Genomic DNA, 14,229 nt, shown 5'->3' with positions numbered 1-14,229 from the left:
AATCAAAACCGGGAATGTAAACTTACGACAAAAAATCCCGAGCGGGGTCGAAAGCAGTCCACGAAGGATAAAGACAAACAATAATCCGATAACGGGTTCAAATGTTATCCACGAAGGAAAAAGTCTCACGGTAATCCAGGAGGGTATAGCCGGGGTATTCCGAAACAGACAAAACACGCCAACGCTGGCCAACCGTGAGAACAGTCCATAAATAGGTGGCTTGATTACGATAGTCTGCAGGTGCACCAGTCCCCGGCACTACCTGCGGCTGAGGCATGGCTCCACCACGCCCCCCGCAGGACAAATCCTGCAAAAGAGTTTCCAGAAACTGGGAACCTGACAAGTATGAGTGCAAGGTAGCTTGGGCTCATCTGTGCTTTTGTCAGAGCATGTAAAAAATGACTCTAGAGTGAGTGCAACCTAAATTACAACCCTTGGATTACCAGCAACTGCTGGATGAAAAGAAGAAAGCCTTCAGCTCTTTTGATATGATGTTAAAAATGATACAGCATGAAAATAAGGTGGAGGTGAGTGGATACAAAGAGGCCTACAAACAGAAACTGGAGAACAGATTCTGGCAATGAACAGCAGAAAAACATGGAAAGCAGAGCCATCAAACTGAATCTGTTCCTCCAAAGGTTTGGTAATGGATCCCTCGCAGGCCCATCCCATAATGGAATGGCCCCTTCATCATATAGTCATCTAATTATCACACTCTCTCCTCTGACTCCTTGCTGGACTGCCTAGGTCTTTACCCTCAACCTCAGAAGGCATTTTTCCCCACACGACCGAGAAGAATAAATCAGTAAATTGACCTGTAAAGCTGGAAAAATAACTGGACAAATCCTGGAAAACGTTGAAGCAGTGAGAGGTCAGAGGTATCTGTTCAAACTGCATCACAGAAGCAGTAGAGGTCACTCTCCAACTTGTTCTGCTCCACTGCCAAAGAGAATGCTGCAGGGAATTGTCTCTGCTACTTGCTATCATATCATATATACCTCTCCTGGAACTGTTTAGAAGGGATTAAGCCAGCACGGGGGTTGGCTTCCACCTCGAGTCTTGCCTGCCACCAGGTTGCATCATCTTGGCTCATTATCTGGAGAATGGAACCTTTCTTGAAGGCCAGTCCAGCCTCCTTACATGGAATGGCTTTGTCTTCATTGGGATCAAAGTTGAAAAGTGCTTTCACAAACACCTGGTAAAAGGGGAAACACAAATGAGGACATAGCTGGGAAAAATCAACAATGGTTTAATGTTATTCTTAGTTACAATTTAACTTATTAATTAAAATTATTAATACTGGGCAAAATAGCATTTAAAAAAGTCATAGAAATCATTTCTTGTTATTTTGAGGCATTTTTTAAATTAAACATGAAAATCTTCATTTTAATAACGCAGGAATCATGGAATGGAACAATGGAACTCTAGTAGATATGATGCCACTTGCAGAAAAATAGTTCTTGTATGTTTAATTGTGTATTATAGCTAATTTAAAATTAAATCCAATATGCAGTTTAAAGTGATAATATAACAAAATAAACTGCCATTATCCTTGATAATAAAAGTTCACAGACATTTGTTAAAGGAAAGTGAGCACAGTTGCTCAGAAAGTAAGAGCACCATCTAGCGGACTAAAAGTAATTAGTACAAAGCAATCAAACGGACCTTTTTCATGTTTTCGATCAATACGTGATGTATATATATGAACACAGGCATACAAAATATTGTAATATTATGCCGTATTGATTTTGATCCACCACTAATTCATACTATTTAGGAGAACCTGTGAACGAACTTGCATAAACAACCTAATCTAACTTAAAATTAATGTCTGTAGCCACAGCGGTGCCTAGTGTAAAGGCTTAAAAGAGACAAAGTCTTGAAGAATAAAAGAATACCTTTGGCTCCTTGGACGGTACCTCTTCTTTAAGACACGGGACAACCTTAAAGGTAATGGCTCCTTGAGACTGTGACTAAATATTAGGACAGACAAGCAAGCTACCATAGATTAGGAGGAATTGGTAGATCAGAAATGTGAGCAATCTGTCCGGAAAGCGAAGATTCTACTTTAAGTGCGGAATTTTGGATAGTGTGAGTGCAACCGTACCCCTCATGGCACATATGGAAGAAGTGTGCTTGGGTGCAGCACAGATGTTTACGCATGTATTTACTACACAATACATGCAAAATAGCCTAGCAATTCCTGGGGTTCGTGATATAGGAACCCCTGTTATTGCCACATAGCGTGATCAAGAAACCCGGACATTGGGGGGGGCAGAATAATGTGGTGTAATTGCACCGTGGGTCTGTGTGGGAATAATAGGAGGAGAGATGACAACTATCATTAGCTTTGGAGGCATTTGTCTCTGAATCCTCCCAGAGTTTAACAGACGCCCTCATTCATTTTCCCTCATGGCAGAGTTCAAACCCATGATTCGGCTTATTTTAGGCTGTGGAAGATGCCTGGAAGACCAAGTATTATTTTTATCCAAGGAGAACACCTGTTATTAAATGTAGGTGGGCTCAAGGCATAGAAGGACACATACAGACAGGGGGACTGAAACTGAAATGGAGGAGGAAGTGCACAAACTCCAGGCAGACATACATCAAAAGATGAGATTTACCAGAATACGAATGACTTCCTCAGGTTTCTTGTCATCCACTGGGATTCCGTTCACCTCCTTCAATTCATCTCCAATGTGAATTAATCCTGCCACACAAACACAAATGTACACATCCTCAAAAATGTCACCAATTCATTTTCCAAATAAGATTTGGATATTGTGCAAGTTTATGATGCCCAGACAACCTTAACAAAACATCATATTAATGTTGGTGTTTAACATTGGAATGTTTAAATCACAAAAATTAGCTATTCATTTGACCGAGGCAGGGACGAACAATAGGCAGGACAAAAATGTACACACAAGCAAACAGGAAACATATGCGTAGAAAGGAGAGGCTGAATATGTCCACACCAATCACGATTCTATGTAAAAAATGTAATTAGACAACCTGTGGCAAAAAGTTGTTGGATTATATGCAAAGACAATTCCTGATTACATTTATTTTTTCTTCCAAACGTCCTTACATGTGACATTGCTGTTATATAAATCAGTTTCATCCTTGTCTACACTGCTGACTCACATATAACATGTTGGGATCTGGGCTGAGAAGTGGAGGGTTCTCGGCTCCAGCCCGTGGGGACAAAAAAAGAATATGTTTGGTAGTAGGTGAAGGTGCCAGATCACCTTCAGAGCACTGCCAAATACCCTTGAGCAAGGTACTGTAGGTACTACAAATGCTCATATAGGGCCCTGCGAAGAACTGGCGACTCATCCAGGGTTGGACCCTGCCTTCACCCATATGTGCACCCACCCCGTGACCCCCGAAAGGGATAAAGCATATAAGATGAGAGAGAGACAGAGAGAGAGAGAGAAATTGGAACTGACCACTTCTGTCTGCTGCTCCACCTTTCATGATGCGGGCCACGAGGATGGCTCCTGTGTCGTCATCACGCCTTATTGTTGCTCCCTAGAAATACATTTTTAAAAAGGCTTATTTCTGTTGTCCAGAAAGAGAAAAAAACAGATGCATGCATGAGTTTTGTGAGCTGTTTTGAGACACTTTCCAAGAACTTCTAATAATTGAATGACGTAATACCAGTTAATTGGAAATTGCTATCCCACAACTGGGATTATGAAACAATCGTGACACGATTATTTGGTCATATTGAGGACAAACATGGCACTGAACATTGATACTTCGTGTAATATTACAAGCTCTGCACTGACACGTAACATGATGACACGCAGGTGTATCACATGTCAACAAATGACATTAACTGTATACCAGATGACAAGTTGTTAAAGAGTCAATCCAAAATACATTTAAAATTTCAAATGTATACATTTGCTGTGAAAAAGTATTTACATTACATTATAATAAAGCAAAATCAGCAACTTTCTGTTTCCTTAGATTTATTTTATAGCTCCCAGAAGAACTATTTGACTATTTTATAAGTCTTGCTCTTTAATCACATGTTCTTTTGAGGGGTGTTTATGCTTGGATTTGGTAATTACCTCCAAAGCATGATGCTATTAGCTTGAATTGTGATTCAAACATTACTTGTATGTGAGATACTCACACATATAGTAAGATACGGAACAATAAAAAGCCCCCAATATCTAATGTTCGCCATTGACATTTATTTTGACGTAATTTGCAGCATCTTGTGTTTTCCTACATGCTTCTGTAGCTGTCTATGGCAGAATGTTTCTCGGAGTTAAAAAGGAATATTTCTTTACCAATGGTTCCTTATTTTTGACCAGTCTTATGATTTTTACAGAATCCTCATCGTCGTCGATGTCTTCAGGAAGTGGAGGTAGTTCTGGGTCATAATTCTTCTGGGCTACGGTGTCATGGACCGAAAGGATGCTCTGGAGCCGAGAGAAGGATAGAAACAATGGGAAAGGTTATCAGTCATGCCATAAAGACCTTGTAGCTAGCTTGATGTTATGAGTAAAATATATGATATATATTTATAAATACACTCCTTAATGTGGCATAGTAGACAAAATGCAGATATTGTTCATGTTATAGAATGAAATGTTGTTCTGGGTGATGGATTTAAAAAGCTTTCAGAGCCAAATATTGAATGCCCTAATTGCATGAGGCCCAAATCTCCCTCTAGACATCTCTATAATTAAAGAAATCCAGCACATGCCTTGGACTGCTGTTCACTTAATTGTGCCAGAAAAAGGGCAGGAGGCAACCCACAGACTCCAGTGTCAATGTTTCCCAAAGCCAGGTGTCACTCAGTGGCAAGCTCAATGTAACACAATTCACGGTCGCCTCAGATATTTCACACATTCACATGAATGAATGATAATGAATTATGGCATTAACACTTTCATGGAGGTAGTGAAAGAAGACATTGGTTGGGTGGTTTTAAGAAAAGAGGATGCAGAGGGTTTCATGGAGACAGTAGAGTGTCTAAAGGGAACAGACAAATTTTTAAAATATCAAACATATAATGCAAGTCCATTATTAATTCAATTAAAATTAAAAACGAGCAAACCAGATGGGCATATTTAACTAGCTCTGCAGCAAGCTGATGTTGTGTATTATAAAGTAATACCGGTAATTTACTGAATGGATTTTTGGCACAGGCATTCTTCGTGACAGATTCTGAGCATTGCACTCAAAGCTTGTCAAAAACAACATTGTCTTGGAACAAAGTTGAAAAGCACAGATTGTTTCTCGTACAGCTGGGGTTTTTAGGTCAGGTCTGCTTAAATTTGCGTGTGTCGAAAGCAGTTGCGTGTAATTATAAGGCTTATAATTAAGGCCAAAACATAAATATAAATATTATGTTATGCTGTGAGGCTCAGATGGCTGTCTACTCCTACAATACATTCACACCTCTGTCTCTTTCTCCTCTTCCTCCCCATAAAATGTATCTATACATCCATGCTACAAAAATGCACACATTGCTGAAGGTCAGGTGGCCCAGAGCTATATGAGGAAATCTAAAGATGCACCTGGGCCCATGGACTTGTTTTTTATTGCCATTGATACCTTCGTCCATGGACAGATTATACACTAACTCTTCTGTACCTAATTATAACGAACATAGATATATTACTGATGGTCTCTGTATATGTCTCATCTACTGCTCGCCTGTCCATACCTCATTTGTGGTCTGACAGAGGGTGTCATAGCTATACAGCTGGTAAAGCCCCCACAGGGCAAAATAATGTGTGTGATTTTGGGCTCTAAATAAATGTAATTTGATGATGAGTTTGCATTTAAAAAGAATCAGGTCTCCAAATATGTAGTTTTTGGTATTGGAGATCTACACCGAAATTGAAATGAGACTTCGCTTTTTTAAAAACACAGAACGCCACATTGTGCGATACAAATACAAATCTTTAAAATAAATTCACACTCACCTTAAAATGGGGTTTGCTCAGTATTTGCTGAAGCTCTCTAATTTCTCCATTGGACAATTTCCCTTCCAATAGTTCAGCCAACTACAAAAGTAAAAGAAATGGATCAATCAATTATATACATTGACTGTTACAGTAACAATTCCAGATTTTTAGTGTTTATACATAAAACTAGACAAAAAAACAGTACTAAAAAAACAAGTGTTTTGCAGAAACAACAAATAGGCTTGTTTGAGTTAAAGGCAACATTACAAAAAGATTAAATGAATCAGTCTTTGCAACAAACAGGCAGGGAAAGCAGTCAAGGTAGAACAGTGGCTTAAAACATCCATTCATTTAATCTATCCATCCTCTACCGCTTATCCGGGGTCGGGTCGTGGGGGCAGCAGCCTAAGCAGAGAGGCCCAGACTTCCCTCTCCCCAGCTACTTCTTCCAGCTTGTCCAGGGGTTCCCCAGGCGTTCCCAGACCAGTCGAGAGACATAGTCTCTCCAACGTGTCCTGGGTCTTCCCGGGGCCCTCCTACCAGAGGGACATGCCCATAACACCTCACCAGGGAGGCGTCCAGGGGACATCCTAACTAGATGCCCAAGCCACCTCATCTGGCTCCTCTCAACACGGAGGAGCAGCAGCTCTACTCCGAGCTCCTCCCGGATGGCAGAGCTTCTCACCCTATCTAAGGGAGAGCCCAGCCACCCTACGGAGGAAGCTCATTTCGGCCGCTTGTATCCGTGATCTTTCGGTCATTACCCAAAGCTCATGACAATAGGTGAGGGTAGGAACGAAGATCGACTTGTAAAACGAGAGCTTCGCCTTTTGGCTCAGCTCTCTCTTCACCACAATGGACCGGTGCAGAGTCCACATTACTGCTGACGCTGCACTGATCCGCCCGTCTCCTGCTCCTTTCTTCCCTCACTCGTGAACAAGACCCCGAGGTACTTGAACTCCTCCACCTGGAGAGCCTCCTCCACCCGGAAAAGGCACTCCACCTTCCGGTTGAGAACCATGGCCGTGGATTTGGAGGTGCTGATTCTCATCCCAGCCGCTTCACACGTGGCGGGAAACCGATCCAGTGATCGTTGGAGGTCACGGGCTGATGATGGCAACATCATCTGCAAAGAGCAGGGACCCAATTCTGAGGTCACCTCAACACCATGACTGCACCTAGAAATTCTGTCCATAAAAGTTATGAACAGAATCGGTGACAAAGAGCTGCCCTGGCGGAGACCAACCCTCACTGGAAATGAGTTCAACTTACTGCCAGCAATGCGGACCAAACTCTGACACCGATTGTACAGGGAGCGGACGGCCCGTATTAGGAGGCCCGACACCCCATACTCTCGGAGGACCCCCCCACAGGACCCCCCGAGGGACACGGTCGAAAGCCATCTCCAAGTCCACAAAACACATGTGGACTGGTTGGGCAAACTCCTATGCACCCTCGAAGACCCTGCTGAGGGTGTAGAGCTTGTCCACCGTTCCACGCCCAGGACGAAAACCACATTGCTCCTCCTGGACCCTCCTCTCCAGTACCCCTGAATAGACCTTACCAGGGAGCCTGAGGAGTGTGATCCCCCTATAGTTGGAACACACCCTCCGGTCCCCCTTCTTAAAAAGAGGGACTTCCACCCCAGTCTGCCAATCCAGTGGCACCGCCCCCGATGTCCACGCGATGTTGCAGAGTCGAGTCAACCACGACAGCCCTACAACATCCAGAGCCTTAAGGAACTCTGGGTGGATCTCATCCACCCCCTGGGCCTTGCCACCGAGGAGTTTTTTGACTACCTCGGCAACTTCAGCCCCGGAGATACGAGACCCTGTCCCCAGGCCCTGCTTCCTCACTGGAAGGCACGTTGGTGGGATTAAGGAGGTCTTCAAAGTATTCCTTCCACCGATCCACAACATCCTGAGTTGAGGTCAGCAGCACACCATCGCCACTATACACAGTGTTGACAGTGCACTGCTTCCCCTTCCTCAGACGCCGGATGGTGGTCCAGAACCTTTTCAAACCGCCATAGCTGCACTCCGCTTGCCCTGCCGGTACCTATCTGCTGCCTCAGGAGTCCCACAGGCCAGTAAGGCCCGATACGACTCCTTCTTCAGCCTGACGGCATCCCTCACAGCTGGTGTCCACCAGCGGGTTCGGGCATTGGCCACCAACCACCTTGCGGCCGCAGCACCGGTCAGCCGGCTCAACAATGGAGGCACGGAACATTGTCCACGCGGACTCAATGTCCCCTGTCTCCCCCGGGACATGGTCAAAGCTCTCCCGGAGGTGTGAGTTGAAGCTCCTTCTGACAGGAGACTCTGCCAGGCGTTCCCAGCAGACCCTCACAACACGTTTGGGCCTGCCGGGTCTGTCCGGTCCCCTTCCCCACCATCGGAGCCAACTCACCACCAGTTGGAGATCAGTTGACAGCTCTGCCCCTCTCTTCACCCGGGTGTCGAGAACATGTGGCCACAAATCCGATGACACGACCACAAAGTCAATCATCGATCTGCAGCCTAAGGCGTCCTAAGACGAGTCACATAACAAAACACCACTCGGGTTCAGATCAGGGGGGCCGTTCTTCTCAATCACACCTCTCCAGGTCACACTGTCGCTGCCAACGTGAGCATTGAAGTCACCCAGGAGGACGAGGGAGCCCCCAGACGGAGCACTCTCCAGCACTCCCTCTAAGGACTCCAACAAGAGTGGATACGCTGAACTGCTGTTTGGGCCATAGGCACAAACAACAGTCAGGATCCGTTCCCCCACCCGAAGGCGAAGGGAGTGTTTTTAAAAAAAAACAAAAACAAAAAAAATAAAACACCAACAACAAAGAAAAAAACGAGGAAATCGTAAAACTGAGAACATTATCAGGCTGTGCTAGAACAAAAGGCATTCATATTCTACATACTCTATTTGCATTAATTCATGCACTACTGTGACAGTTTAAATTTGTGCAGTTATGATGTTATGCATTTAAGCCAGCAACTTTGACCTTATGTCATAAAATGAGTAGCTCTTTGGCTTAAAGATGAAAACTCAAATGTATTGCTCTTCCTGAAATAACTAGTATACCCCAACACAGCTTTCTGGTGAAGCCGCATATTTACAAATGTATTTTTCCTCAGTCTGTAGGTCAGTTTAGACATGTTTTTGAGGACATTACTATTTGTGCACAAAGAAAAATTACTCTGTTTGGGCAGAACTGGATTTTTAGTGGTGTGACTGGTGGGTCAATAACTTTGCAAAACAATTATTGAGGACAAGTCCAATGATGATGCGGGAACCTCATGTTATTAACATATTGTGGTTGCTTTGTTTAAGTAAAGCAGTGAGGCATGAGAAGATGAATAAAATTTGAAAAATCACTTACAGAACAAAGCAAAGTACAAAAGACAGCATAAAGCTTATGTTTTAAAAGGAGGATGAGGTTCAGCCTGGACTGCTCATCACAAAGCTAAACATCCAAAGCCAAACAACCATACAAATTTACATTCAGACCTAAGGCCAATTTAAATTAGCTAATTCATCTATCCCATAAAAGCATGTTAACAGTACAGAGTAAAGGGAGAGAACATTAGGAGCATTATTAGGATTTGTTCTATATCTTTTCAATGTCCAAGTATCTTTTTTTTTGTCAGAAGTACGATTTTATAAGATGCTAATGGGGAATATAAATGAAAATAAACATTTCTAAAACAGTGCATATTTTAATCTGTTTTTTTACCATCCAGTGTTATAAATCATATAGGCAAGTAAATTATTTCTCCCTGGTTTGGATAGTTGTATATGGTTTTAGTATTGTTTCAGTATCATAATATGCTTTAGACAAGCAATGTAGGGGACAGCTACAGCACTCCAGAGCACATCTATATCTTTATGAATTACCCCAAACATTTCTGCTGTTGTAAGGGAACAAGAGTCTAGTTAATCCCATATTACAAGAGGGCACATACAGTACATGCATGTTATGACTGACTTGCCAACAGAAGAATTCTTGCCAACAGAACAATGTGCCATTTACATCAATAACTGACATATTTTAAATATTTACTGACAATTGGAGTGGACCATACATTTCTGTATTTTAAATCAAAGTTAATAAACAGGGGTGATGTACATTTTAAATTTAGAAAAATACATGAAAGATTTGGAAATTTTCTGGATGTCTTCCAACAACTGGAACAAAATAGACCCAAAAACAGTCACACTGAAGACGTAAAGGTTGATAGTTTTGAAAAGTCTTACTTGACTACCCAGAGTTACAGCGCTGTCCAAGACTGGCAAAGGTTTGCTTTCCTCATAGTGCCGTAGAATGTCATGGATCTGAAAGAATATATTACAGTTATTACAGTATATTAGAAGCTAGGAGGTGCAATGCAAGGTCACAAATTATACCGTAAATTCTGCACTACAGAGCGTACCTGATTAAAAGGAGCATAAGCTAATTTTAGAAAGAAAATCAATTTTGTACTTATACAAGCCAGACCGGATTTTAAGACGCAGGTATCCCACGTAGTAATATGAAAAAATAGCTCAAAAACTTTACCGGTATATTTTTTTATTCCTGTAAGAAACGAGTCACTGACAACGAATGACAAACAGACAGGTAAGAAACAACCACTCTTTTCACTTGTATGTTTATACAGAGAACTTAAATCCAATTTTTATCACATTTAAGGATTTTTTAACTTTTCTTATCCAAGGTAGTTTTCACTGTCAACTGGACTGTGTTTGTTCTCTTTGAAGACGTTTCGCCTTCTATCCAGAATGCTTCTTCAGTTCTGAACTCGCTGGGGACCGAGCTTGAAAATATAGCCCTTGTGGACCATTGGCATGTTAATGATCTGAGTGGTCACCTGAGGGTCGTTGGTAGGGTCGTCCACCTAGTTTCGGTTGAGGTGTCTCCCCTTTGTCTGCTGGCTCACTTGGTGGTGAGTCACCAGGTCTCCTGGAATGGTGTGAACGTTTGGTTTGTTGTTGGAAGGAGTGGAGGACTGCATTGTATGTGGGTGATAGGAAGTGCCCCAGCCCACCACCTCTGTTTAAGGATGGTTTTTCCAATTTGACATGGATAGTTTCCTTGACACCCCTCTCAAACCAGCGGTCTTGTCTGGCCAGTATCCGTACTTGGCTGTCCTCGAAGGAGTGCCCGCTCTCCTTTAAGTGTAAGTGGACTGCTGATTCCTGACCTGAAGAGGTGGCACGTCTGTGTTGTGCCATTCTTCTGTATAGAGGCTGTTTGGTTTCACCAATGTACAGTTCCTTGCATTCCTCCTGGCACTGTACAGCATAAACAACATTACATTGTTTGTGTCTTGGTGTCTTGTCCTTCGGGTGTACCAGCCTCTGTACACCCGAAGGACAAGACACCAAGACACAAACAATGGAGCATCCTCCTAAACTTCTCAGAGACCCTGAACAGATGGGGGATCGAACGCTGTGGCGTTTGTTTCTCTTCTCTTCTTTGCTGGGGTCTCGTTTTCTTGAGGTTTTGGTTAAGGCCCAGTCTGGGTAGCCACATGTTTTGAGAGCTGTCTTAATGTGGTCCTGTTCCTTCTTCCTGCCTTGACATTTGGTGGGTATTTCTTTGGCCCGGAGTTGGAGGGTTTTGATCACTCCCAACTTGTGTTCCAGTGAGTGGTGAGAGTCAAACTGGAGGTACTGGTCGGTATGTGTAGGTTTTCTGTAGACTTTGATGGTGAGTTTTCTGTCCTCGGTGATCTTGACTGCACAGTCCAGAAAGGCCAGACTGTTTCCTTTTACATCTTCCTGGGTGAATTTTATATGCTGGTCTGTTTTGTTGACGTGATTCGCGAACGCTTCCAATTCTTATGTTCAAATTTTGACCCTGGAGTCATCCACATATCTGAACCAGTGGTGTGGTGAAGTTCCTGTGAAGGATGTCAGGGCCTGGGATTCCACCTTCTCCATGTATAGATTGGCAACTATGGGGGATACTTGTGAACCCATGGCACAGCCATGTTTCTGCCTGTAGAAGCCTTCTCTGTAATGGAAATAGGTGGTGTTCAAACACAGGTCCAGCATGGTGCAGATTTGGGCTGGTGTTAAGGCTATTCTTGCTGGAAGATTCTGTCCAATAGAAGGTGCTTGTGGATGATGTCTATTGCACTGGTGGTAGGGATGCATGCGAAGAGTGATGTGACATCATAGGATACCATAGTCTCTTCTGGATGTAGTTCGAGTACACTGACCTTTTGAGCAATGTCTTGGGAGTTTTTGATGTGGTGTAGGGTGTTACCAACCATGGGAGACAAAATGGAGGCCAAGTATTTGGAAATGTTATATGTTACAGAATTGATGCTACTCACTATTGGTCTGAAAGGGGTCACTGGTTTGTGGATCTTTGGCAATCCATAAATGCAAGGGATTGCTTCTCCTGGATATAGACGGTAGTATTGTGGTCTGTCAATGGCTTGATCCTTTTCAAGTTTCTGTAGTAAGTCCACCTTCTTCTTGTATGAGCTGGTCGGGTGTCGCTTGAGTTTCTCATATGTATTGGTGTCTGTCAGAAGATTGATTATTTTGGTGTCGTAGTCAGTGGTATTGAGTAAGACCGTGCACCTACCTTTGTCAGCTGGTAAGATGGTGATGTCCTTGTCCTTGGCTAAGGATGCAATGTCTCTTTTTTCCCCGTTAGTGATATTGGAGGTTGGAGGTTTAGCACTAGCTAATGCAGCCGTTACCTTGAGTCTAATTTGTTCTGCTGGTAAGTAACTGGTAAAAGCATTTACCATATACTGAATCCTACCAGAAAGGTCACTGCTCGCCTTCTTCATCTTCCTCCTGTGCACTAAAACCAACCAACAAAGTCCTCTGCTTCAGTGTCGGTAGTATCTGAAGCTATGTATCTATTCTCTGCAACTCAACTTTTCAGCTATGTATCCATTCTGTGCAGGAGGTAGAAATCTGTAAGGCCTCGACTTGTTTTCCAGACAATCTGGCGCTATCTCACAGGTGTTTCATGTCTCCTGAGACTTTTACGTTTCATAGGCTTATGATGGATGCCTTTCTCCTTCCTTCTCCTTCCTCCTTTTTAGTAATAATTGGACTCTATATCATTTGGTCAGTTAGACTGTGTTATGAAGCCATCAGAGAAGAATGTGTTTAATCGGTGGTATAAAAGAGCGCTACTGGAATAAGTCTGGATCTTCACCATCAGGACCACGAGACCTCCCGCGGACAAGCTGCAGCGTCCGATTGATGCCTGACTTTTCTTTCCAATAAACATCTCTTTAAACCAAGACGGTGTCTGTGAAGATTCCTTCCTCATCAACACATCTCGGTTACCATCAGAAGAAATTCACCACAAAGCCTCAGGATCTTATCACTTAGTACATCATTCTCCTCATTTTCGATGTCACTTGAGTGCACACCTTCCTCTTCATAACGTGTCAGTCCGGCCTTTCGGAATCCGTTGGTGATGGTTGATGTTTTGACTCGGCTCCAGGCATTTAGGATCCACTGACAGACTTGATTTAAAGATGCTCTTCGCCTGCGGCCTGTTTTGGTAAAAGATTTTCCACCGCTTGTCATCCAAGTCTCCCACTCTTCGCGCAGTGCCACTTTAAATGCCCGGTTCACGCTGATGTCCAGTGGCTGAAGATACTTAGTGGTACCTCCAGGAATCACAGCTGGAATTGAGTTTGTGCTTTTGATGACAGCTTTCACCAACTGTTACATGGGCTCTCATGCTGTCCATAACGAGCAATACTTTTTTTTGCGAAAAAAGCCCCCCAGTCGCTTTGAGTAACACTCTCTGAGCCAATCCTTCATCAGGCTCTCCATCATCCAACCTTTCATATTTACTTTCACTACGACGTCTTTTGGGAATTTTTCTTTTGGCATTGTCAGCCGCTTAAAACTCACCATAGGAGGAAGCTTCAATCCGGATGCTGTGCAACTCAGAACACAGGTAAAATGCATTCTCTTATGGCCTGTTTTCAGTGTGATGGACGAGTCACCTTTTTTATTTACAGTCTGAGTAAGAGGCAGGTCAAACGTCAGAGGTACTTCATCCATATTTACGATATCATCTGGCCCAATGGAATTATCCGTTATCTTTGTTTGAGTGAATGTGTGGAATGAAGCAAGTTTATCCTCGTAGTCGGGAGGGAGCTGCTGACACAAAGTCGTGCGTGCCCTAATGGACAGGCCTTTTCGTTTCATGAATCTAAAACACCATGATGGCCCACCTCTAAAATCTTCTGTTTTCATCTCGGTGGCGATTGCTTTTGCCTTCAGTCTGATTTGTACAGTGGAAACACCG

General features: G+C 43.2%; 1 protein-coding gene across 7 annotated transcripts in view; it reads right to left on the bottom strand.

Moving 5' to 3' along the window:
• The window catches only part of mpp7a (MAGUK p55 scaffold protein 7a), a 63,131-nt gene that overhangs the window by 16,761 nt on the left and 32,141 nt on the right, over positions 1–14,229 (bottom strand). For all 7 annotated transcript variants that reach the window (XM_029842470.1, XM_029842463.1, XM_029842464.1 and 4 more), the window contains exons 4-10: positions 10,188–10,265; positions 5,955–6,035; positions 4,308–4,439; positions 3,453–3,534; positions 2,625–2,710; positions 1,899–1,973; positions 999–1,195 (exon numbers count right to left, since the gene is read on the bottom strand). In XM_029842470.1, coding sequence (XP_029698330.1) covers positions 999–1,195; positions 1,899–1,973; positions 2,625–2,710; positions 3,453–3,534; positions 4,308–4,439; positions 5,955–6,035; positions 10,188–10,265 — 731 coding nt within the window. The remainder of the gene's footprint in view (positions 1–998; positions 1,196–1,898; positions 1,974–2,624; positions 2,711–3,452; positions 3,535–4,307; positions 4,440–5,954; positions 6,036–10,187; positions 10,266–14,229) is intronic.

This window comes from Takifugu rubripes, chromosome 10 (genome assembly GCF_901000725.2).
Source record: "Takifugu rubripes chromosome 10, fTakRub1.2, whole genome shotgun sequence".
In the NCBI taxonomy this organism is placed as follows: domain Eukaryota; kingdom Metazoa; phylum Chordata; class Actinopteri; order Tetraodontiformes; family Tetraodontidae; genus Takifugu; species Takifugu rubripes.
This window is presented reverse-complemented; position numbering and strand designations above follow the sequence as displayed.